This window comes from Oreochromis aureus, linkage group 10, assembly GCF_013358895.1.
Source record: "Oreochromis aureus strain Israel breed Guangdong linkage group 10, ZZ_aureus, whole genome shotgun sequence".
Classification (NCBI taxonomy): Eukaryota; Metazoa; Chordata; class Actinopteri; order Cichliformes; family Cichlidae; genus Oreochromis; species Oreochromis aureus.
The window spans coordinates 4,159,938-4,186,597 of NC_052951.1; the positions used below are offsets into that span (position 1 = coordinate 4,159,938).

At 42.7% G+C, this 26,660-nt stretch overlaps 2 protein-coding genes across 4 annotated transcripts in view; one reads left to right on the forward strand and one right to left on the reverse strand.

The window, feature by feature from the left end:
• The first annotated feature begins 1,234 nt into the window (after window positions 1–1,234).
• Window positions 1,235–4,724, forward strand: ckma (creatine kinase, muscle a). Its single transcript, XM_031738508.2, has 8 exons — window positions 1,235–1,372; window positions 2,580–2,787; window positions 2,924–3,078; window positions 3,232–3,364; window positions 3,457–3,628; window positions 3,739–3,862; window positions 3,956–4,145; window positions 4,231–4,724. The coding sequence occupies exons 2-8, from the start codon at window positions 2,595–2,597 to the stop codon at window positions 4,407–4,409; spliced, it is 1,146 nt and encodes a 381-aa protein (XP_031594368.1). The 5' UTR covers window positions 1,235–1,372; window positions 2,580–2,594; the 3' UTR covers window positions 4,410–4,724.
• mark4a (MAP/microtubule affinity-regulating kinase 4a) overlaps window positions 4,558–26,660 on the reverse strand; it is a 33,381-nt gene continuing 11,278 nt past the window's right edge. The window contains exons 6-18 of one of the 3 annotated variants that reach the window (XM_031738527.2): window positions 22,208–22,278; window positions 22,058–22,114; window positions 21,369–21,605; window positions 18,754–18,873; window positions 18,572–18,671; window positions 18,359–18,468; window positions 17,294–17,480; window positions 16,811–17,022; window positions 16,035–16,138; window positions 13,333–13,617; window positions 10,969–11,051; window positions 10,342–10,386; window positions 10,040–10,238 (exon numbers count right to left, since the gene is read on the reverse strand). In XM_031738527.2, the coding sequence (XP_031594387.1) occupies window positions 10,174–10,238; window positions 10,342–10,386; window positions 10,969–11,051; window positions 13,333–13,617; window positions 16,035–16,138; window positions 16,811–17,022; window positions 17,294–17,480; window positions 18,359–18,468; window positions 18,572–18,671; window positions 18,754–18,873; window positions 21,369–21,605; window positions 22,058–22,114; window positions 22,208–22,278 (1,676 nt within the window). In that variant the 3' untranslated portion in view covers window positions 10,040–10,173. Of the gene's footprint in view, window positions 10,239–10,341; window positions 10,387–10,968; window positions 11,052–13,332; window positions 13,618–16,034; window positions 16,139–16,810; window positions 17,038–17,293; window positions 17,481–18,358; window positions 18,469–18,571; window positions 18,672–18,753; window positions 18,874–21,368; window positions 21,606–22,057; window positions 22,115–22,207; window positions 22,279–26,660 lie in introns of all 3 variants that reach the window. The other 2 variants (XM_031738526.2, XM_039618371.1) reach the window with 2 other exon arrangements.

Consider the following 26,660-nt stretch of genomic DNA (forward strand, 5'->3'; position numbering starts at 1 on the left):
GGAAGAGATAGGCGCATCATTGTCAGACTCTACAACGAAGATACATCTTCATACAGATGATCTGCAGCAATCTGCAAACCACTGGTTCCAAGACAAGAAGAGAAAATTAGACTTGGTGAAAACATCTATAATAGGATACAAAGACCTGCAAAAAAAATTATTGACATAAATATCTGAAATTGTGTACAGAAATATCTGTACACAAGGGTAAAGGCTGAAAATCAATATTAGATGGTTGTGATCTTCGTGGCCCCAGTTCATCATGTCATCCACAAATGCAGGGAAAACTTATGTATTTTTTCTGCATGATAAAGAAATACCACGTTGCACATAAACTGCACAAAATAAAATTACAGAAAATGTTCTGTTAGCTCATTGTGCACACAGTCCTATACTGTGAACCCACTGTATAAATCATACATTTCTACAGTAGTTAGTAAAAAAGGAAAAAACGGGAATATTCTGTAATTTAATTGTTTATCTATTACTTAGTTACTTTGGTTAGTATGCATGGCCATGGAGGAGATCTTTATCGGCAGGAAAAGACGCAGGAGTTGCGAAAATACAGTGAAAAGTTTAAAACTTGTGCACTCCTTCACATTTTCCAAAGCCACGCTGCGGGCCAAATAGAGTTTTGGGGGGGCCTGTTCTGGCCCCCAGGCATTATGTTTGACACCCCTGGTCTAGAGCAAAGAAGTGCAGTGATCAAAACCTGACCAATCACTCTGTTTGTTTGATTCAGTGTGTTTATGCCTGCCATAGCGTAAGCCAGCTTCGGTGGGTGGTGGGGCATTGCTCACCATTAAGAAACTATCAGTCAAATGCTAACTGTTTGGGATTAGGAAACCCATGCGAGGGGCATTTCTAGATAACAGCCATTTGATAAGTGAAGAAAATACCAACTCTTTCTAACCTTCACACCTACAGTAAGAAACCCTGACCTCCAAAGTGCGCTTGACAAAAGTGAAACTCAGCTTATTTCAGTGGCCTTTCCCCATTACCACCCCAGCCTCACTCATGTGACCTCCTCCTCCCCTTTCACATGCTCCCACACTCCAACTACAGCTATGTATGGGCCAAGGGTTGGTGGGGGGCTGTGCGGAGGATGACGGGGGTGAGGTTACAGCTGCAGCACCCGTCTTGAATGACTGAGCTGTAAATGTGTCTCTTTCATAAACTGTGCAGTATCAGTGCAGAGGCTCTGGCCAATGAGGCTGCAGTAGGCACTAAAATGGCCAAGCCAATGGCTTAGTGTCTGTGTGGTATATAAAGAGGGGCCAGAGACCTCCAGAGTTGGGTGACCCCTATTTTGGCTGTGGTGAACAGGATCTGATCCCAAGGACTGTTACCTCTGTACTTGTCTGGTGTGCAGGTAAAGAAATGATTAGTTTTGTCAATCATTTAAAGAAGAGCAGACGTGGAGATATGGATGGATTTGGAGAGCAAGCCAAGCATTTAAAATAGCACAAACAATTAGTTCTGGCTACTTTTTCTTTTAATGAAGAGCTGTGGACATGAAGTCCATGATGAAATTAAAGGTTATTGTGCAACAAATCTGGTATGTTTGCATCCATATGATGCATTACTAGCGATCACAAGTCGTTGAATTTCATCAAATTATTCTTCGTTAAGATTAAGCTTAAAGATCATGCTTTAACATACTGACAGACAGGCTGTGGTTCCAGTGATAACTTGTGTCACTCCACTCTTTATTCTTCCTCTCTGCATATGATTTTCTTTTGGACAGTGATTTATGTGGACAGGTGCTTCGCAGTTTGATACATGTAGAGGAGACAGTGTGAAGTCCCCCATGTGTCCTCTGCGACTTTTGCTGTTTCAAAGTTACACTTTTGGTGCTTTTTGGCTGTAAACTAATCAGAAAATTGTCACAATGAAAGGGATTACTGATTTAAAGAACAGCTAATTTTGTAAATCAGTTTGGGACTGAGGTGCAGATCATATTTCATGTGATGTAACTAGTGCGTCACTGCATGCATCAGTACGTATTCATGTTGAACAGCTTATCAGGTAATGCGAGTAACAAGAGTATGTCCATATATATTGTTGGATCGTGGTAGCTGGACAAGTCTGCTGCTAATCAGGCTTCTTTCAGCTTTGTGACAATTATACTTTTGCAGTAAGCCTGTAGAGAAACACAAAGACCTTGTAGTGCTTTCAGTGACCACCCCTGTGCTGGAACTGACCAGTCAAGTTTTCATTTATGTGCGTTTATGTGTCAATGGACAGTTGTGATTGTACGTATAAAGCTTTGCTTGTAGATACTGAGGACATAAAGGGTACACAGTCAGATGTACTTGTGCTAAAAATACCCAGCCAACAGGCACTCCTCCCTGTACTCTGTTTCAAACTGACATCTGAGCTGCTGGAAATTGAGTGACACTTGTTACCAAGATTCCTCTGCCGACACCGCTTAAAACTTGCAGCTGTCACACAGAATATCCCATATCTCCAAATGCTGCAGAAATTTTGTGACTATTTAGATCACCTCCACAATCTCCAGATGAAACTGTTTATTATCGTTCCAAGATTTAATCAAAGGCTTTTCCCTCACTTTGCAGTGTTAGAAAGCAATCATGCCTTTCGGAAACACCCACAACAACTTCAAGCTCAACTACAAAGTTGAGGAGGAGTTCCCAGATCTCTCCAAGCACAACAACCATATGGCCAAGGTTCTGAGCAAGGAGGTATATGGCAAACTGAGGGACAAACAGACACCCAGTGGCTACACTCTGGATGATGTCATCCAGACTGGTGTTGACAACCCCGGTGAGATATGTTTCATATCAGATAAAGAAATCTGTTTAATTTGTGATTAACATTAGCCATAAAAACTCATTCTTTCATTTCCGTTCCCTCTAATAATCCCCCCTCCCGACACACACGTCTTCCTTACATTCTTCAGGTCACCCCTTCATCATGACTGTCGGCTGTGTTGCTGGTGACGAGGAGTCCTATGAGGTCTTCAAGGATCTGCTTGACCCTGTCATCTCTGACCGTCATGGTGGATACAAGCCCACTGACAAGCACAAGACCGACCTCAACCATGAGAACCTGAAGGTATCGCAGATTTCATGGAGGAGAAGTACTTCAGTCACACAAGTCTTCAGATGAACTGATTTAATGGTTTAATGGCACATCTGTGCATTGTTTTAGGAACTCTGTTATTTATTTATCCTTTTCACCTAAAACTCAAAGTTTATTTGTCTTTAGGGTGGTGATGACTTGGACCCCAACTACGTTCTGTCTAGCCGTGTTCGTACTGGTCGCAGCATCAAGGGATTCACCCTGCCCCCGCACAACAGCCGTGGAGAGCGCAGAATTATTGAGAGGCTGTCCATTGAGGGTAAGCATTCAAAGGAAAAGGACCGTGTCTTTGAATTTAAGCGTCCAGTGTCAGTTTGGACAATATTATCCCTGCTTTGCCCCTAACTGCAGCTCTGAACAGCCTGGATGGTGAGTTCAAGGGAAAGTACTACCCCCTGAAGACCATGACTGATGCTGAGCAGGAGCAGCTGATCGCTGATCACTTCCTGTTTGACAAGCCCGTGTCTCCCCTGCTGACCTGCGCTGGTATGGCCCGTGACTGGCCTGACGGCAGAGGCATCTGGTGAGCATTGTCATTAAGTGTTAGTAGGCTGAATGTGAAACATATTCTCTAGAAATCTTTTGTCTGCATTAGCTGTGTGCCCCGCTAAATGTCAAACTATATCTGCAAAGGCACAACGAAAACAAGACCTTCTTGGTCTGGGTGAATGAGGAGGATCACCTTCGTGTCATCTCCATGCAGAAGGGTGGCAACATGAGGGAGGTGTTCAGGCGTTTCTGCGTTGGCCTGCAGAAGGTATGCAGATATAACAGGCCTCGGAAAGCCGGGATGAAATGAAAACAATTGCTCCGGATGTTTCCACGACTATTCTTCTTTCACACCTGCCAGATTGAGGAGATCTTCAAGAAGCACGACCATGGCTTCATGTGGAACGAGCATCTCGGCTACATCCTGACCTGCCCCTCCAACCTGGGCACTGGCCTGCGTGGTGGTGTCCATGTCAAACTGGCCAAGCTGAGCACACATCCCAAGTTTGAGGAGATCCTCACCAGGCTGCGTCTGCAGAAGCGTGGCACAGGTAAACACTCATACGCTTGTGGACCAGCTTGAACAGCCCAGTGAAATCTCCACTGCGACTCTGATCTTTTGCCCTTTCTCTTTAGGTGGTGTGGACACTGCCTCTGTGGGCGGTGTGTTTGACATCTCCAACGCCGACCGTCTGGGCTCCTCTGAAGTGGAGCAGGTCCAACTGGTGGTTGACGGTGTCAAGCTGATGGTTGAGATGGAGAAGAAGCTGGAGAAGGGAGAGAGCATTGACAGCATGATCCCAGCCCAGAAGTAAAGAGGGACAATCTTCCGTTTTTCTCGTGACCGTTCATGTGTAATCGAGCCAGCGGATGGACGCGCAGAGGAAACAGCCGCTCACCTAGAGACTCTTGACTCTGCAAACTTCTTTTTCTTCTTTCCTGCTTTTTCTTCTCTCTGTCCTCTTTTTTTTTTTTTTAAGTTCTCCTGTGTTGGTTGGTAACATCCTGGGATCAGCCTCCACTGAGCTGGGCTTGCCTGGCAAATGTGGCATCACCTACTTTTTGTTATAAAAAGTAAAGATTATTGAAGCTGCTCATACTGCTCAATAAAAAAGTGCCCTGTAAAACAACTACACGAGTCATGTTTGTCTTGTTGCAGCATAATCGACAGATAGACGTTTTGGAAAGTAGTAGCTTTGAAAACAAGATGGGAAAATGACAGAAAAAATTGCCAACATCAGTGAATTTTATTCATCTTCAGCTCCATGTTCTCCTTACGCATCACACCCACTCATTTCAGGTTACAGTTTGCTTCTGATGGGAGGAATTAAACAGTAGAAGAGAGTAAAATTACTCATACAGGTCAAACTGTCTGTGTTCTTGAGTCTCTTTTGTATGTAACATTAACTGTATCCAAAATCAGTTTTGAAATGACAGTGAATGTTAAATACTGAGCCCCTCGGGTTTCTAATACTGTCATCATCCACCATTTAAACCATTTAGACCAGTGATACACCTTCTCCGAGCAGGTATACAAGCATTTACCCAAACACTCACGTCACCAAAACCTCTTTTCGAGAATTTTTCACAGTAGAATCCCCCTTAAGACAATGTTCATCCATCTTATACTATGAGTTAGTTGTTTATCCATAAGTTATTTGCTTTTTTCTCTTTTTTTTCAACCCATTTAGTTCAAAAACTCCAGCTGAAAGGCTCAGCAAACAACCTGAAACGTTTCTATGGCTTGAATGCAGACAGGGACTTGGAAATTCAAGTTAAAACTGAGTCAAACTGCACAATTTATTCCAACTGCAGCTGTCCTCGTGCAGGGTCTAAATCTAGAACATTTTTCTCATGTATGAGGTGCACTCAAAGTGTTCACAGACTCCTGTTGTGCAGCATGGTTCGGTCATGTGTACATAAAAGATGTCAAGTAGGACTTTATGAGACGGGATTCCACATTTTGTCTCTGTCAACATGAAAACCTGTGATAGACAAAGTTCTGTAGCTAGGCTTTTGCACTTTGTACCATGGAGCTGAGGCAGTGTGTGGGTGTCTTCGACCCAACATTCAGACCCAGGATCTGCCATGAATTTGTCCCTCAGTGTCATATTATTGTTGGGTTTTTACCTCACAACATAAAGTGCCTTGAGGTGAATTTTGTTGTGATCTGGTGCTGTATAAATAAAATCAAACTGAACTGAGTATTTCCATTGTAGAGTTCTATAGTAACAGCCTACTAATCAGCTCAAATGCACGTGCAAGTGTTTGGACCATAATCGCTGCTCACCGCCTGCTCTGCTACACAGAACTGCGTCTCTGCAACCTTGTCTTCCTGACTGCAACGAGTCTTGTAATTCTTTGGCTGCACCTCATACTCTACGTTGTGGTACGTTTTACGGCATATCCAAAGACTTCTATGAACTCAAGATGCCCTCTTGAATGAGTGCTGAAGCTATCCTGTTGCAACAAGGTGGAGTGAAGTTACTGTGTCTCACATGAGCCCTTCTGTTACTTTTTGTGAAAGGGGGGTGGGGGATATTCTGGCATTTCATTTAGCAACTCAAGTCTGAAAAGTGACTGTGTGTGTCTGCATTTCACAAAGCTTCCAGTCCAAGATGTGCATCACATTTCATTTTTTCCAGTATAACCCAAACTTTGAACTCATGCAAGATTGCAGCTTGGTTTTGTTCCCCATTATCACTGACAGAAACTGCTTTAAACTAGAATTACTTCCCTTGCTCTAGCTATAAATAAACCTTGAGCTCTAAGATATATACTATATTCATATATTTTATATACAGCCATCAACTGACTGATATAAATCCTGTTTTTTTAATGATATTATTCTAAAAAATAAATAAAGTACCTGTGCAAATATCCACAAATTGAAGTGTTTCACATTTAAGACATTGGCGCCTTCCAGTGGCTAGTTCTGGGTATTACCTATACAGGTACACTGGAAGGAGCTGATTCAAGTCAAAGCAAAGTGCATTGAGGTCTATATTACCTAATGCTAATATACACCACAATGAGAAACGTCCAGGGAGAGGACAAGGACAGACTCCTGGTGTCCACTCTGGTGTCTGCTTCTCACCCTGAGGGGGAGGGCAGGTCAACATCGACTTCCCCTGCTGGGCTACGTGAAACAGCAAACACCAAACTGGACTGAAAAATGTAGAACAATGTGAGAGAGTGGATGATGGCTGACCATTTCCCTGCAATAAAGAAAGACGAATGCTCGACCGGATAAAGTTGGTGGTACGTATGGAGGCGGCAAACAGAAGGTCAGCGATCCCTGTAAAATGTAGGGGTGGGAATGGAATGGGGTGGGGCTGGGCGGTGGGGGTAGGTCACCATGAGCAAAGCCACAACTGAGAGACAGTATTAACAGTAAATCAGCAGCCAAACAATATGATCTCTGTAGCCTACGCAAATATCACAGTACATTATTCACTAAAAACAGGGAGGGAGAATAGAAAGCTCTCGCACTTTTCTCTCTCTCTTTTTTTTGTTTTTTACTTTTTTACATTAAATGTGTATTGTATGAAGGCGCTGGGGGTAGTTCACTTTAAAGGCAACTGGACTAACAAGAAGAAAACACTGTCCACACTGCCTTCGTCGTGCCTTTCCGAATACAGAGCGCTCCCCCCTCCCCTGATCCCCACGGTCATCAGTAACGGACAGAGCAGTTAATACACTGTACCACAAGAAAAAAATAGAAAAAAGAAAGAGGGTGGGCGTTAGAGGAGTGCACGCCGCCTCTGTGTGTGTGACGGTGAGTGTGTAATCTGAGCGCTTGCGCTGCTGCTTGGCCCATCCACTTTTTGGCGTTTCCCACCAACAGAACTGAGGCGACGACTAAAGTGAGATCACGACTGAGGTGAGATCGCACGGCACGGAATAGAAGCGGCAGAAGAGCTGCCCTGCACTGAAAATACACCAGACATACTGAATCTCTCTAAGTCTGTGGTGGGGTGAGTGACGGCCCACCTCTTATTACAAGGCTGCTGAAGAAAAGTGAAGGTTGGTGAAATCTAAATGACTCGGTTGGGGGTCGGTCACAAATACTGAAAGTCACTGATTTTAACCAATTTTAGCTCCTGTATTTATTATAGAGGGTCATTAAGGACAACTTATTACACCGAATTATCCCAGCAAACATACTGAAATATAAATGACGGACACAGCCAGAGTGAAATCAGGAAATGGGTTTTAACTTTGCATTCTGAAGCCTCAATGGTAGCTTTGTGACAGCTGCTTTAATAGAATCTTTTAGCTCACACATTATTGCAGTGGACTGCATACAGGTCATACAGACTAATACATGGATACAGCCTCTGTTGCTGAGCTATTGGTTTTTGGACTATTCAGACAATACTATATTATTTGCCAGATTATTTCATTATAAATTATCCAAAAGGTACCAATGCCACAAACATAGTTCAAAGATCCAGTTCAGTAGCTCATATTAACAAAGATTGGCAGACGCCAATGAGCTACAGCTGCACGTGTCGGCACATCTGTAAACACATCTGTAAAGGGTCTGTAAAGGCCAACACTGTTTCTGTACCACAGTGCAAGCATGCTTTTTAGTGCTGTGAAGAAGATGAGAGTCTATGGAGATTGATTCACATTTGGAGCCTGCCTCAAGTGGCCACTAGAATAACTGCAGCTTTTGGCACTTTTTTTCATTACTTGAGGTTATAACTTGGTTACTACTGGTAATGGGAAAAGAGCACCATCTGTCTTCCCTTTTTTCAAACCACGTGATTGACAGCTTAATTTTGACTGTAACTGATTAAGCATAATGTAGTTTTAGTCATAATTTAGGGGTCATAAATTCGTTTAGATTTAGTTTTTCGTGTTTTCACTGGTAACAGTTGCTCCACACCATTTCCAAAGGATTTTTTTCTTTGACATCAAATGCAAAATGTGTCCACATGTCTGATCTTCTCTTCCCCCCAAGCGCTGGATATTCTGATTCTCGCATCAGAAACAGGGAGCATGTCAGCTAGCTGTAACGTAGTTGTACCCTTTCACAGTGGCAGATCATATGTGCCTCTAACGTTTCTACACTTCTACACAACTTAATCAGGTCTGATTGGATCTCATCTCTCCAGAATGTTTTCATATCAGTTTTATCTGTGGATGAAAGTGCATTTCATCACTGTTTTTGTCCTCCTGCATTTTTATTTAGTTATCGCCTTGTCTGAAAAAGCATTTTGTTGATGACTCTCTGTGATCAACGATCAGCTGATTAGGATAAGAAATGTTTCCCTCGTGGGAGAATGTTTTGTCTGCTCTTTGTAATCAGCACATTTTTCACTTTGGAACTATTTTTCAACCCATGCTGAAATGTTTGCTGGGATAATAAAAGGAGGAAATCAGATTTAGCGTTAAAGAAGACTGAAAAATGGAGGTTGACCAGTTACTACTGACCGACATTAGCCAAATTTGAAGCGTCTGCTCTCGTCACTCAGAGAAACTAATGTGACTGAGAGGCCATAACTCCGTGCTGCACTCAGGCTTCTGACTGGCTGTTTCAACGGCCCGTCAACCCCCTCCCCTGACCTTAATCCGGCGTGTTTGTCACTGCTGTATTTACCCGACTCAAAGCAACGTAACACTGCGGCTGCTCGTCTGATTGCTGAGTTGGACCATTTCCTTGTTTGTGCATGTTACTATTTCAACAGGATAACTATCGGTGAGGGGGGAATATTGAAAATTAAAAAAATAAAACAGTAACACAATGTAAAGGTGACATATAAAAAAAAAGTTTTAAAAAAAGGATGGAGGAGGATGTCAGACAGACAGGAGGTGATTTTCTGCAGTGGTGAAAGTGACAGTGAGTAAAAACAATGACCAGAACAATAAATAACAAAATAAAGAGTCATTATGGCTAGGAGTAGCAATAAAAAATATTCCACGTATTCCATCTGATCCAGGTCCAGTGGGAGCAGTAGCTCAGGGAAGGGAAAGCTGAGCTGTGTTGGGTAGGGTGGAGAGAGAAGGAGGCAGGGGGAGGAGGGTGGATGTTTTAGTCTGTATGACTTTACGGATCAGGTGTGTGTCTATCAGTGTGTATGTGTGTGTGTGTGTGTGTGTGTGTGTGTGTGTGTGTGTGTGCATATGTGCGTGCAGGGGGGAGGTTAGTCTTGAAAGAGACAGAAGGAGACGTCTTTTCTTTCGGGTCCAGCCCCTCACCTCTTCTCTGTTTTTTTGTTTTCCTTTTTTGATTTCCTTTGCACACACACATCAACACTCACACGGAACCACGCACTCGTATGCAAACGCACCCTCTCAATCAAAGTTCAAGGTCCTTAGAGATTTGGGTGGCAATGTCCCGAAAAGCTAGCGGCGCCCCCCAGAGTCGCGTGTAGCGCACCCCATTAGAAGTCTCCGAGGTGCCTGTGGAAAGATGGCACACCTCGGCCTCGAAAGCCACGCGGCCCCCTGCCACGCCGTGGGTGCAGGAGAGCAGAAAGGGGCCGGCATGGTGGACCTGGCAGCCACATCCGAGAGCTGCCTCCCGCAGAGCCAGTACCACCTCCGCAGGGTCCCGCCGCCCGCCGCCTCTCAGATCCCAGCCACGTCCGACGGCCCGGGGCTCGGACGCTTTTTGATACCCAGGTAGATGGCAACTGAGGAGAGGGAGGGAAGAACAGGAAAAAAAAAAGGTCAGACATCTGACATCCTCTCTGTTTCTAAACGCTATCGACACAGGCAGAACCTTTATGTACTTACCTTGTGACCGCAAATCTCCTGATTCCCTCAGATTCATTTGTGACCCTGTTGGACAAACAGGCAACGTAAGAGGTAATCCACCAGAGCACAATGAGCCTCAAGATGAGACGGCATTAACAAGTGGATATTACACAGTGGAACTGAGCAAGCATCAGCAACAACAAGCATGTGATGTTGCAAAACAACTTGTCCTCACAAAGACACTCCTCACTCACTCACGACTTCTAAAGCATGCAGATATAAACAGTTTCCTTCAGCTTCTGTGTTACAACGCTTTCATTTTACTTACTTTCATTTACTCTACTCCACACGGAGAAAACATTTAATGATTTTTACCCTACCAACCACAAACTGGAAACACTATTCCTACAGGTAGGCACGGGATGCTAGTGCATAGTCTTTATAGTCTTTATAGACGATGACACTGATTCTTCCTTGATTGCAACCATGCTTGAAAACAAGTGTGTGGGACCTGGACAGAATGAAGACCATTCACGAGGCATGCAGACAAGCAGTATGAAAAAACGTCAGGCATTTCTGAACTTGAGCAAATTCCGGTGTGAGCAGGCAGACAGGAAATGGGCGGCACAGGCAGACAAGAAAGAAGAGAGAGACATGGAAACTTACTAACTGTTTTTGATCCTTGTGGAAGAGTACAACCCGAGACTGATTTGTTTGAGCCCTGGCGCTTGGACGGGTCAAGATTGACCCTGATGCCATGACACGGAGAAAGCAGAACGAGATAAAGATGGAGAAAAAAGAGGGAGCAAAGGGTAAGAGCAGGGGATTTGGGGGAGGAGTAAGAGAGAGTATAAGTGAATCACAGGAAAGCAAGTGGTGGAAAAAGAGTGCAGCGCTGCAGCTGATTGGCAAGGATGAAGCTGAGGTTTGATAAGATTAGACATGTGTGATTATGATGACTAGGAGGGAGAGGGGAGCAGAGGATAATCCAGGGCCGCAGCAGGGCTTGCCGAAAGGCCTGGGTGGATAAAATGTTTTGATAAGCATGGATCCATACCCAGGCTGTGCTCAAGACGAAACACAGAACTTTACATCAACTCTACATGACTTTGTTTCATTTATTTGAGGTCCTTGGTTTGAGTTCATAAAAATCTTACACCAACTGGAACAGCAAAGAAAATCAAAAAACAAAAACATCATGTTGTTACACTGTTGTTTTAATATGTGCTATATAAATAAACTTTGATTTGATTTGATTTGATTTGATCATGTGAGAGACACGTGTGTCCTTTTTTCAATAACCATATAAGAATATGGAAATTGAATAAAAGCTATGCAGATGTAGCAAGGGCTACACTATGAGGTAGTGTAATAGATTCATTAATAAAGACCCTTTTCTACTGCTCAAAATCAATAAGATCAAGTAAAATGGATGTCTCATGTCAGGTCCGTAGTGAACCAGCACAGAGGTTTTATCCTTTTTTGTTCTTGTGCATGTTTATGGATTAACACAACTTCAGTCACGAGTGAGAAGCAGCAGTCCAAGACAAATGGCAGCAGCCGTCTTGACTTCTTTGAGAAGTGAAATTTCCCAACAAGTACTCTCCCCCAACGTCACATTAGCACAACATAATACCAACATAGCATTAGCTTAGCATACAAACACATGTATATTGGGGGTGTCCAGATTCATAGGCTGCATTCTCCCGAGGACCCGGCCTTCGCGGTCTATGTGGACCGGGTACTGCTCCTTTCTATCTAAAATATAACAGGACACTGGAGTAAATTCTCGACCATCTCACACTTCTGTTTAATCAGTTTTCCGTTTGACGTTTATTCAGCTGTAATCACAGCCAAACCAATTTACTCACGAACAAATAAAACACTGAAAGCCAAACAATAACATTTTTAAGTTATCTAAGTGACTTATATATCATCTTTAACCTGAGTAGTGAAAGACCGCGGGGGGTTTGAAAACGATGTGCTGAGAGTTTGCTGTTTGCTCCGGCTAGCTATCGAGCTGGTGGGTAACAGATGTCTCAGAAAACGTTGGAGTACTTCTGCAAATATGTGATGTCTTGATAAATAAATAAATAAAAGTTTACACAGCTACATTCTCGCCTGAAAATATCTTAAAAGTTTATTTTGTGACCCAGAAAGAGTAAGAGTAATATTAAAACTAAGTAGTATTGTTGGAAACTGGAATTGGCTGGGCCGTACTATGAATTCTGGGATATGGTGGGCCACGAAGGGTACACCCGACCCATCCTTCAAATCTGGGGAAAAGGAGGACGCATTTGGAGGAGTCTACGAATTTGGACAGCCTTCGTCGCGTCGCTGTGACGTAATCGGCCTACAAATGTGGCCTCAGGAGGATGAATTTGGACATCCCTATTATGTTCTTAATAAGTAGTAACTGCTAACGTCGTAGCAAGTGGTTTCCACAAATGTATGATGCAGGGAGAAGCTGTGAGTCTGCTTCTGTTAAAAGTAAAAAAGAAACACAGCTCCAGCTTTCTTAAAAAGACTACAGCTTGTATAGAGTATAGCTTATGTCAGTGGTTAAGGACACAGCTAACAGAACTACACTTACTTACTACAAGCTACCGTGTTCAAAGCCTAACCACTGAAAACTTCAAGTCACTCAGGAAACGAACAGTTGGTTGATTTTACTTGAGTTTGTAATACTTAAAAAACTTGAAGGCGTTTGGAGGTGAACTAGAGGACAGCTTTTATAATGTGCTTCTAGTCTTTATGCTAAGATAAGCTAATGTCTCATAGCTCATTTATATTTAAAGCATACATATGCCATGCTATTAAATGTTCTTATCTTGAGCCATTACTTTAAACAATATCATTCTATTGATTATTTATTTATCACTTGCAGAAGAGGCGGCTTGTACAAAGAGCAGTTTCCCCAGGCTGTCAATGCTTTCCTGGTTAAATCAAAAAAGTTTTGATTTCATCACACTGTAATGTTTCTTGTATTCAGCAGTACCACTTTACAGATCACACCTAGTGCAAGTCTACCTGCGAGTGAGTTTCGAGGTCAGCTTGGTGAAGAGGTTGGAGGTGGCCCTGGTGCGGGCGTGGGTCAATGGGCTGGCGTCATGGTGCGACAGAGTGGGTGAAGTGGGCGGGGCTGAGTAGACCGGGGGACCACGATCCCTCAGCTGTCCCCCGTGAAAGGTGCTGCGGATTGTGGAGCCTCGGGTCAGGCGGCATCGGTCTGAGGAGGAAGAGGAGCCTGCAGCTCCGGCTGCAGCAATGCTGAGCGTGGAGGGAGAGGCTGCCGGCATGCGGTGGCCCAGGGAACTGGAGCGAGGAAGAAAAATAAACAGGATTTAGTCTTTGGTCTTAATGACTTATAACTTTTGATAATCCGGTCTTTGAGTCTGACGTCATTAGCCGTTTCCGGGTCCAAACTCCACCTCTGGTCCCAAAATCAAACAAACACTGACAAACTGTCTAAATTCATCTTAATAAATGATCAGTTTGGCTTCTTTACAAGGTGTAACAATTAAGTTTAACATCCAGGCATCCATGAAAGCAGGATTTATGGAGTTTAACAGCGTAGGGAGTTAGCTCGCTAGTTTCCATTTAAAGATGATATCCCATGTCCTGACTGAAGGATTTCTGAAAAAATTAAAGGGTACACAATTAAAAGGTACAGCAGTGACGTTTGTAGGGTTACTGAAGCGGGACTAGCTGGTATATAATGATGTGCTATGTGGTGGCTAGCATAACATAAACACATTAGCACAGTGAAGCTTGAGGATGAACGCTAACTTTTTTCCACTCGATAAAAGTTAAAGCGAGGGTTCCCGATGGTTAGGGAGAAATGCAATCGCATGGCAGGGTGCTGTAAACGGGCCAACTTCAGTCAGGAGAACAGCTGAGATAATCCATCCACAATATGAGGTTAGTCATTAATGTACTGCTGCATGGGTCAACGCGTTAACGAGCTAACCGTGCTAACAGGTTGACGCCGTGCAGCCCCACGCACGGAGCGATCTGCGGTAACTCGCATACGGAGATTTGCCGCGTTAATGCGGTTATGGCGTCAATGTCATTTTAACAAGATTAACACTGACAGCACTAATCGTAAGGTTTTAAAAACTGAGCTTTAAAACATGCTGCTGATGAATAGTTGTAAAAAAAAAAAAAATCACAGTTAATTTTGCAAATTGGCCCCATTATCAACAAGACAACCAAGTCATGGTTAAAAGGATGTCGTATTCATTTCCAAACGTACCAATATGTTGGCATCTTCGACTCTGTCTCCACCATCTCCAAACCATACATCACAGCAGGTCATTACCATCTTCTAAACCTTTTCACTCTTGCTGCTGTCCCACCACACACCTCACTGTCCTCATACATGTCCTGCACCACCCACATACTTTTCTGCCACTCCTCCTCATGCTGTACCACAGTTCCTCTCTTGGCAGCCTATCACATCCTTTCTCTAGAGCCACAAAGACACAGTGAAGCTCATTCTGACCTTCTCTATAATATATCCCAAAGCAAACATCCCATCTGTAGTGCTCACTGATCGTCACCTGTCTTCTTAACCGAGCTTCAACAACCATAGTTTCATGGTCGACCTTTTCCCTCAGCTCTGTACATGACCCTTGTTCTAAAAAAAGCATACCAGCACACTTCTACTTCATTCCTTGAGGATCCTTTCACTCAGACTGTGTTAAGCAATCTGGTCAAAAACTCGACTGCCCTCTCTGCTAGACGTTTTCATATCTCCACAGGTATGTTAATTAGACTGAGCCCCTTTTCATTTTTCATCCCCTTCAAGATGCCCTCCTTACTAACCCCCTTCATTTCTTATTTCAATCGTTTTCCTCCATCTGTGCTCCTCTCTCTCTCATTTTCTACATACATCAGCTCCTCAATATACTCTTTCCATCTTCTCAACACACTCTTGTCACTTGTTAGCCCATTTCCATCTCTATCCTTAATTATCCCATCCTTAATTACAGCTCTGTCTCGCTGCATAGCCAATCGATACAAGTCTTTTTCTCCTTCCTTGGTGTCCAGCCTCGCATGCAGCTAACTATAAGCCTCATCCTTTGCCTTGCCTCTCAGTGCTCCTGTCTACTTTCTTCTTCTTCCTGACTGCCTACTTTTTCTTTGCTAACCTCTTCCTTTAAATATTGTTCTGTACTTCATCCTGAACCATCTCAATCCTTCTTGAACTCTGTGAAACACTCTTCCTTCATCAACTTCCACCACTTAATCCTTGCCTCTGCCTTTACGTACTTCCTCTTCTTGGCCAAAGCGATCCTATAGACCTCGATCCTGACACAGATACAGTATCAGCCAGCTCTCTCCCTTTACATTTACAGCCCTCTCACCTCCACATTCCTGCTTTCTCTTTTCCTATTGCTGCCTCCCAATATGCCTTCCACCTCTCCTCTTCCTTTGTCTTTGGTCAACAGCACCACATTGACTGATTCGGTATGGTAATCTCTTGCTTTAGGATCTGCATATTTGATTCAGCCAAGATTTTATGCTGGATGCCCTCCCTGACATAACCCTCACCCTCACCAGGACACTGACTTGTGGTGCCCTGTGACTCAGTTTGTAAATATTATCAGAACAAAGGACTAAAGCACCAATCCAATCCACCTTCCTTTGAAGGTTAATGTTACCAAATATCTGCTACCTGCTTAATGTCTCTGTGAATCTGTACGACTGCTGACGACACAAAGTGGTACCTGTTGTCTTTGCCGTTCTGCAGAAGAGAGTGTCTATCAGTTCCTGAACGGTCGGTGCACACATATGTATTCCGGCGTGTCATGGCGCTTCCGGGGATGTTATTCTATCCGAGGAGAAGAATAATTTCAGAACACAGAGGTGTTGAGGAATTTAAACTGTGATTCATACAGTGAAGCCGTACTGTAATGCAACTCCATGATCTGTACTGAACTTTGACATTTTACAAAGATATCTGTTGGAGCTACATTGGAAGCAGACAGGACTACGGCTGAGTGAATATAAAACACCTAGAATGCATTTTTTAAATGTTACAATATTTATTACAATTTACAGACCTCGAACAAACCATTTTAACCTTGTAACAACATGAAAACAAGATTTGTTTCTAAAAATCTACCTTAAAAAAAGGTAGACAAAAAAAAATATAGTTTATATATATATAGTTTTAAGGAAACAAAAGCCATAGCTTCACGATTATGTAAATAATTCTTTTATGCCTTTCTTTGTTTTCCATTATATATACAAAGGTTGAGTGCTTCCTGCTCTTGGCTCTGTATGATGTCCTTCTGACTATACACAGCACAAAGTTTGTGTTTTTTTAACTTGTCTAAGAAGCTGTACAACCTTAATGACTACTTATCTCGGAGCTAACAGTAGTAAAACTATACTTGCTGAGGAGTAGTGAAGACCAATTTTCCGATTCTTGCAGTAAAAACCTATGCCCTTGGTTTGATGCCCAGGTTTCTGCTTCTTGAAGAGTAAATGTGTCACTTACCGTGGTGGCAGTCATGTCTTTGCGACGGTCTGGGATTTCAGACTTGTTGGGGTTGTTGGCACTGCTAACCATTGGACTAGAGGGAGGCAGGCTGCGGCTGCCCATCACACTGCAGCTAGCCTTGCGTGGAGGCATCCTTCCCTCCCGCAGTTCCCGGTCGCCCGTGCTGGTTGGGCTCCGCTTGGGGTGCATGACGGGCATGGAGGGCCCGCCTTTGTTGTGGAGGACAGCAGAGCACAGACACACAGAAATTCATATAAAGAATATTCTGTAGATGACTGGGTGAAAGCAGAGCTGTCACAACAGTGCTTACAGACCTAAATAAGCCCGCCCCTCATTTGAATAACTGCAAATTTACTAGAAAACTTGTCTCCTTGTCATATCAGCCGAAACCCAATGACAGGTTGTGGTCACTGGACAACAAGGAGGTTCGTGGTTCCAGATTTCATCATAGCTCAGAAAGAGTTTAGAAAAGAGACTCACAGAAGTCACTGTGTCGTCGCTGCCTGTGGTAGGTGGAGGCACTACGCTGAGTCTTGCTATGTGACGAAGAGGTGGAGGAGGAGGAGGAGCCAGTGGCTGAGGAGTGCTTGTTGGTCCCGTTGGTGATGGGGCTGGGTCGTACCCTCGCCAGGGACAGGCTACTAGCAGTGCGGGCGTCACTGCCATCCTATAATGTCCCAGTGATATTGGATAGAACGGTGTTAGAAAGTGTGACAGTGCAGTGTTTGAAGAGATAAGAGGGAGATGGCATGGTATGTAATGATTTCAGAAACAAAGATTTGAGTCAGAATTTGGAATAAGGGCTCTGAGAAGAGATATGAAAAAGAGATTTTTGAAAACACACAACAAACAATTAAATAATATTTAGAATAATTATTTTGTCCCATTGGACCCATTGATCCAAGCCAGATACCGTCCGCGTCGATATGCACTGCAACACTGTCTGAGCTAAGAAGAATGTGTGGCTATCTGGCTACAGTACATCCCACCTACTGAGACTTCAAAGCCAGAATTACCATCTAACGACATTACTTGAGTGAGCCAATCATCCCATAATCAAACTGTTCCCTGCTGCTAATAACCAGGGGCAAACTTGCCTTTATGTTGTTTATCTACAAGCCTGGTAAAGACATCATACTATTCTAAACTAGGCAAACTTAAACACTGATGCAAACTCTGGTTTATGGTCATACATTTTAAAGAGTTTTGGATATTAGAAAGAAAAGTTAAACGATTCCAATTCTTGCTGATCCAGTGCTAACATCTGCACCACCGTACAGGCTGGAAAGGCGGTGAAGTGGTTAGCACTGTTTCCTCACAGTCCAAAGGTTCTTGGTCTGGATCTCTTGTATGCAGTGTGCATGTTCTCTGTGTGCGTTTAAACCAGAAACTTCATCCAAAGGTAAATTGTTGATTCTAAACTGGTTATGTGTGATGATGGAAGGTAGATAAAGCATTGAAGTGCTGTGTGGAAAAGGTTAATAAGCCTTATAGTGAAATATGCATAAATAAATAATACAGGTAAGATACATCTACAGAACTCACATCGCCTTTGCGGCCAAGCAGTAGGTAGGTAGCGGTGACCTCGTTATATTTTTGATTAAGCAGAGAGTCTTTGATTTCCTCTGGAGTGAAGCCCATCCCGACCATAACCTCTGAACCAAACAAATAAACAAAGATGAAGGTAAGAAAACACAGATGACCTTGTATCCTAATTACATAGACCTCAGTGGACAAGCTGACAGCCCACTGACTCACCGATGCGAGCTGGATCACTGTAGTCCTCAACAGGTTCTATATGAGGCTTCAGTTCATCCCCCTCGTACCCTGCATTTATCCACTTGTCCTTCATGACTTGCTGTAGAAAGGGAAACACAGAAGAGCTTCACATTAGCGGGAATTTCACAAAACGTCTGCTCTGTTGATTGTGCGACGCTCACCTCGAGCGTGCAGCGTTTGGCGGGATTGAGCACCAGGAATCGGCGAAGGATGCCTTCACAGTCTGTGGACATATAAAAGGGCACGCGGTACTTTCCCCTCAGCACGCGCTCCCTCAGCTCCTGTTGGCCACATCAAATACATGTTTTTCCATATTTCCTTCAGCATAATCCGAGAAGAACAAGACCAGGTCATTCATGTTTATTAGCAATAGTGACATATGTGACAAATTAAACATACATTGGTCTCTATCCTTCCTTTAGTGGAGCTCTGAGAGGAGCGAGGCATTCATTGCCAACTATTAAATTTGAGATAAAAGTTCTATTTTTCATTTTATATTCAGCATGGCCCACTACACGGAGTAATGATATTACAAACAGAGAGAAGACTGATGATGATGCCTTAGTGTACAAACCATCTGAATGGAGTCCTTCCATGCTGCCAATAGTCTAGCTACATTTGCCACATCCTTTCCTCTGACAGCTGTTTACCTTGATTCTGCAGGCATTATGGTATGTCAAAAAAGATGTTGCTGAAATGGTAATGGTTGTGAACTGCTACAATCTGCAAACATACACTAAATGAAACAGTAGATAAAATTACATAAATGAGAAGAAGTTTGAAAAAAGCAGTCTTGAACTCAGCAACACTGTACTATTGTTCAAACTCTTTTTAATTTTAGCAGTATGTATGTATTTTTGGACATATTAAATAACTAGCCTGCTTCCTGAGAAATGCATCACCAACAAGAAGCACTCTGAGAGCCCAAACCGCCGCCAAGGCAGCTCTCTCTCTGGGCAGTATTTTAATGAAATGGAAATAGAAATGGAATTGGTGAGGTCAGAGGTCAAATGTGACATCATATTTGGATGCAAACTACAAGGCGAAGGCCTGTTGAAATGATATGTGACATCTCCAGCACATATTGTGAGCATAAACAAATACACACATTTGTTTTAACATTTGTGATTCTTTTATTTTTATCACTTAGAGAAATTAGAAAACATCAGAAATGCAAAACGCAAGAAAGAAATCATAATCATGTGCTTGTTCTTACTGCAATGTGGAAACTGCACAGAGAGTACACCGCTCCACTTGCTGCCAGATGGACAGACCAGATATCTACAACAGTTGTCAGCATTTTACAGCATTCAACAGTTTTTAGAGGCCTCAGTAGCTGAATGGCAACATTTATATTTGTCTATTAGCTGATTAAATATGGACTGAATACACCATCATTTTAAATACTATCAGTTCAGTAGTGTGAGGGCCTCCTTGTCACGGTTCTGGGTCAGTTTCGACCCAGTATTTTGTGTTCCTTATGTTTTGGTTTATTTTGCAGGTTGGAGTGTTTTGGGGTTGTCTGGTGTTTTGATTATTTGTGATACATTATATTACTGTGATTCTGGTTTAGGGTTTTTGTTCGCAGGTTTTGTGTTCTCATGTTTTCTGTGAGTTTAGTTCTGTGTCCTGTCTGCGTCCTCGTGTAGTGATCTCTTGTTTCCTGTTTTATTGTGAAGGTCTGCGTCTCATGTGAGTGTGTTCAGTTTTACCCCTGTCTCGTCTTGTTGATTACTCCCAGCTGTGTTCCCACCTGTGTGTAATCTCCCTGTGTTTCTCTGTGTGTATTTAAGTCGCGTCTTCTGTCTTTGTAGTTGCTGGTCCGTCTGTGTATCCACCCTGCTTCATCTGTGTGCGTCCCTGCTGTCTGTTGTCATTCTCCGCTGCTCATCCTCCTTCATGTTCAGGTCCTGGTTTGTGTTCAGTAGTTTAGTTGTTCTCAGTTCAGATAGTCTTTGCTCCATTCGCCATTTGTCCATTTTATTTTGTGTTTAATAAACCACCCTCACACCTTTACAAGTGCCTGCGTTTGGATCCTCCTTTATTTCCTACACGGCTCATCTCACTCGCCGTGACACTCCTAATCAATCCTAACTTTCTTTTGTAAATAAATGCATTTTGACTGTTTTGGCATTTATAATGTCTGATATGTATGTGCCACCCACACGGTCTACATTTTAATAAACATGCACCGATCAGCCACAACACGGCTGACTGGTGTGCCTTGTGCTGCCAAAACCCCTGACATGTCAGAGGATGGATACAGGACCTCTGCGGGAGTCCTTTGGTGTCTGGCACTGGAATGCTACTTGGGCATCCTTTGTGGATCCTCCAAACAAGCATCTGTGGTTCAGGATCATTTGGTGCATTCAGAGGATGCTTGGTTAAATTTGAATCAGAGGATATTGCATGTTCAGTCAGCAGCTAACTGTCCTGTTTTTGAGCAATGTCTGAGGTATGGGAGGTGGTATGGGTCTTGAAATTACGATTTGGAAGTGCAAGGAGGGCTGTTTGATCTGCAAATAACCCACTTCCCACCCATTTAGGTGGGTGGTACTTGTCAAAGTTAGTTTCACATGAATGCTGTGATGCAAGGTTTCACAGCCCAACATTGCATTGTAACTAGATGATCAACGTTACTGAATAAATCAGTGATTTTAATGTTGTGACATACTAATGCATGAAAACCTATCATTGCTACAATAAACCACCGATGAAAACTCAAGTATCCCAGACAGACAAACAGACGGATAGTTTCCTCCAGCCTTCCACTTGCCTTCAGATTCTGCCCATCGAAGGGCAGCGAGCCGCTGACCAGCGTGTAGAGGATGACTCCCAGACTCCAGACGTCTACCTCGGGCCCATCATACTTCTTTCCTTGGAAAAGCTCAGGCGCAGCATAGGGCGGTGAGCCACAGAACGTGTCCAGTTTGTTGCCCAGGGTGAACTCATTGCTGAAGCCGAAGTCGGCAATCTTGATGTTGGCATCGGCGTCCAGCAGAAGGTTCTCTGCCTGACTCACACATCCATTCATGCAGAGGAGGAAGCAGAGACGGACAGCAGGATGGAAAGGACAAGGAAGAACAGGAAAGATGGATGGGGCAGAAGAGAGAGTAGAGTGAGAATAAAGTTGTACTGAATACAAAGAGTGCAAAGGAGACAGACGAGGAGAGGGAAGTTGTACTTGTGTGTTATCCACTAACCCACAAGTTCAACTGGACATGACTTATATATGTCACTGTGCCCACTGTGCATTTGCACATCCTACCCTCCCATACTAAAAAAAACCACCCTCTTCACTCATCAGTGTGATTAAAAACCCTTTACAGAGACATAGATTAAGACTAGTCAGAGATTACAACTTTGAGTTCAGGGTAATCTGTCAGTGAAATAAATTTTCTAGTCCTAGACTAGCCTTAATCCCCCTCTGAAAGTTGCCCAAGACATTCCTCTGAGCTTCCTCACCTTCAAATCTCTATGGACAATGTTCTTCGTGTGGCAGTAGTGGACAGCAGAAACAATCTGTGGACATAGAAAGACAGACACCCTTGAAGTACCGACAAGGAAAAGCAACAAATGGTGTAATGTTGACACCGAGAGGTAATGTATTCATACTTGTCGAAATTTGGCTCTTGCTTCAACTTCCTTCATTCTCCCATGAGACACGAGGTAGTCAAAAACTTCACCTGTGAGGAGCATATCAGCACATCGGTCAGGTAACAAAGTCAGAAGCTGCGGTTAGCTAAGTAAACACTGCTGATGTACACAGTCACATTAATCACATCATCAGCTTTTAATATTTAATAAAGGTGCAAGTACTGTAAGTTAATTTTAATATCAACAAATCATGTAATTGCATGAAAACATATAATAAACATATAATACATGCAGACTAAAGGAAGAGTTTGACATTTTAGGAAATGAACTTTCTTGCCATGAGAACCACTGAGGCTTAACAGAAGAGGGTAGCAACTACCGTGGCTCTGTCCAAAGGTGATGAAAATCCATGTGAGAATAGTTTTAAGGTTTATCTTGTTTGATGAGACCAGACTACAACTTTGGAAAGACTAAATAATACTTTCTTCTGTATGCTGAGGTGTTGTGATGCTACAGTACTAATAGGCCTGGTATGCACATTAGCTTAAAGTGGCTAAAATTAGCAAATCCTCCTAAAAATGACTGTCTGTAACAATGACTGGATATTTCTCAAAGATATTTAAAAAAATAAAATTGTTTCATGGTCAAACTGACACAAATTCACTGACATGTATTTAATATTTTTGTTAGGCGTTCCCAGTTTATGTGACCTGTATCCACATGGTTGCCATCTATGGCAGCCTCCAGCCATAACAACTACTAACAACACCAAGGAACATCCATAACTACTGAAGCCATTAGGTACAGGTCTGGTGATGTGGGCCATAAAAACTTGATTAAAGTCTTTTCTGCACCCTACTTCAATATCACAATTATCTCACTTGACATTTTTAGAGACAGAATGGTAAATGGCCTGTATTTGTATAGTGCTTTTCTAGTCCCTAAGGACCCCAAAGCGCTTTACACATCCAGTCATCCACCCATTCACACACTGGTGATGGCAAGCTACATTGTAGCCACAGCCACCCTGGGGCACACTGACAGAGGCGAGGCTGCTGGACACTGGCGCCACCGAGCCCTCTGACCACCACCAGTAGGCAACGGGTGAAGTGTCTTGCCCAAGGACACAACGACCGAGACTGTCCAAGCCAAGGCTCGAACCGGCAACCTTCCGATTACAAGGCGAACTCCCAACTGTTGAGCCACGATCGTCCCTGACACCTCCTGACACCTTCTAACATATAATGAAATAACAGAGCTAACTGCTTAATCCCAAAAACAATCAACACGTTCAGTTTTAATACTTTCTAAGCTCTTTCTTGTGTGACCACATCGATGAAAGCGGAAGGTTTGACCACACTTTTCCCAGCAGTGATGATTTTGTCCACAAAAATACAATATAACTTTTTATGTGATATAAAAATGTCACATCGTAATATCATTGCTATAGTGACACCATGTGTATATCTTCAGTAGTGTGTACGACACTACTAAGCATAAATCTGGGAAATCTTTTTAATACCTAAAAAAAGGAGCTACTTCAACAAATCTGAAACAGAGCACAGTACTTGGCAAAATATCCAAGAAAACTATCCCTGCAGTGGAAAAAAACAAACATATTTTACCACTTGAGGCAAAAACACACCGCAGAGTACAACCAGGCTATGAAGGAGGAAATACTAGCAGCTGGTGATGTGTCACCCAAAGTAAACATATGACTCCACTGAGCGTCCCTGGAGCACTCTCTAGGTGCGCCCCATATGACAGGAAGAGCAAACAGTGGATGGAAATTACTGATGCGGTGAGATGGAGGAAAAACAGGGCTTTATGTAAATGGTTAAAAAGTTTGACCGAGGATACAACATCAGCTGGCAGAAAATACTTTTCAGTTCTATTAGGTGACAAAATTATGCAACTCCTGAGGAGTTACAGGGTTTACTTGTTAAGCAGTTATTAAGCAGTTATTTTATCATTTTTTATACATTTTACTAAGGAAAAATCATTCGATGGAACTGAACGTGCTTTATTGATACACAGAATTCAATGAAGCTATTTGGCAATTACACTCTGATGAAATCCCAGCGGTGACAGGGATTAGGGCCCTGCTCCCTGGAGTCTAGAAGCTGGTGGTGGAAATGAAGATGGAGGCTTTGATAGAGCCTAAGTAACATGGGAGAGGCGGAGATGGGAAGAAAGGTGCATCACACGAAGGCGTCTGCGAGGGAGAACGACAGGTGATCGGTGAGATTTAAAGTAAGCAGAGTGGAGGCTGATTGAGCTGAGGAAGGCAGGCAGAAAGATGATTGGACTGGACCACAGCTGCCGCAATGAGCTTTAAAGCGTGGGAAAGTGGAAGTGATGTAATGCTTAGATTAGCCACCAAACACATGGGAAGCAGACAGATGTGTGACTACAGATCTTCCTTATTGAACTTACGCATAAGCTTCATTTCTATTGGAAACACCACTTTTGCACTTACATTTGACTTATGCTGTGTCACAGGCAATAATACTGTGTAACTACTAATATATTGCTCCTGCTGCCCTATTTCAGTAGATTTACTCTTAAAATTAGTAGTTATGTCATCAATGTCAGTAGGGAAAGGATGGAAAATGGATTGCTAGATGCAAGCATCAAGAAAATGTTCACTATTTTCTTTTAATATTGTAAAAAATATGATCATAAATTTTGTTGACATACTGTGACATGATTTAGAATTTTTATGATCTAGCCCTTTTCCCAGGAGTGCATGCCCCAGCAAATTCACCACCAGTGTTAGACAGTACAAGGCTGAGAGAAATGTGAAAAACAAGACCTACAGACTCTACAGGGCTTAGTTATCATTTTAAATGTTAAAGTTCAGTCCCAAAAAGAATGAATGAGTATGGCTTGTTTGGAAGGGTTGGCAAGAGAAAGCCCCTTTATTATAAAAAGCCCACAAGACTTCTGGAACAATGTCCTTTGTACAGATGAGACCAAAGTGAAGATGTTTGGCCTGTCGCTACATTTTTAGAAAACCAAACAGCATATCGGCAAAAACACCTTGCATCAGCTGTTAAGCCTGAGGGTGGAGGGTTGATGATCTGGGCTTGTTCTGCAGCCACAGGACCTGAACAACTTGCAGTCACCAAGTCAACCACGAAATCCTCTGAATGCCAAAATTTTAGAGTCAAATGTCAGTTTGTCTGACAGCTAGAGTTAAAACTGAGTCATGCAACAGCACAATGATCTACAAAAGATTAAAAATGTTGCAATGGCTCAAATTTCAGATCACAACCCGACTGAAATGCCCCAAAAAATCCATGAACCGAATCAACATTTTTAAGAAGCGTGCACCAAAAATCCTCCACAAACATGTAAGAGCTTGAAGTCTTGCAGAAAATGATTCATGCAAAAATTTATTTTACAAGCTATTAAATCATGGGTTTCACTTCGTTTTTCACAGGACTCCACCATCTGCTCGGAAAACTAGCTGTAAATCTGTAAATCTTTACATATAACTAACAGAATATGCATCATAAAAATACTGAAAACCATAACCCCAAGTCTGACCACTAATATTTCTTTACAGTAGCTTAGCTGTTGTTTTAATACTATCATGTTTGAGCATCTTCACTATTATGCACTGTTAAACATGCTGCAGGAAAAAGACAGAAAGCATATTATGGCCTTCACAGGCATTTTACACCACTACGACTCCCTAATACTTACTTGGTTTTTACCCCCTGACTTAAAGGCGTGCAAAAAAACCCACATTTGAATCAATGCCTCTGACATTCGCCAAGGTCACAGCAAGAAAATGATATGGTCTCAGACACAACACAGAAAAATGGGATTGGTGACGAGAAAGTGACACAAATAGAAACAAATGGATGCAAACAGGAAAAGGATAGTGTACAGATGCGTGTGCTGGCGGGTATTAATGTGTTCAAGTCTGTTTAAAAGCAACATTATTACTGCACTGAGGCTGCTCACTTATTTATGTTGAGGTCCCATATGCTATTAACTTTAAATACAGAGCAGCTATTAGCGCATAGCCCACAGTTATCTTTTTAAAGAGTCTGTCTATCACATATAGCCATAAAAAGGTTTAGGCACACTATATTCCAATATGTCATAGTGCCTGAACATGACGTATGGATTTCTGGACAGCTATCACTTGAGTGGAATAATTCAATTGCCCACCAAAATTATTATATTTCACAATTTTAGATTAAAAGGTGTGATACTGTAGTTTTGGTTATTTCTATGTTATTTAGGCTTCTTTAAATTAACTATGTTACAGAAGTAACGTTTCCTTTAATTTCCTTTCAGTTCAAGATCGACAACATCGCCATTTGTACTATACGTATAAGGTTACAGCCTTATAGAATAGGCTGCTTTGTTCTGCTAAGGTAAGCTAAGCTAACTGACAACTGGGTCTCATATGATACTGTGGAGATGAGAGTGGAACAGACTTTCTCCAACTCAG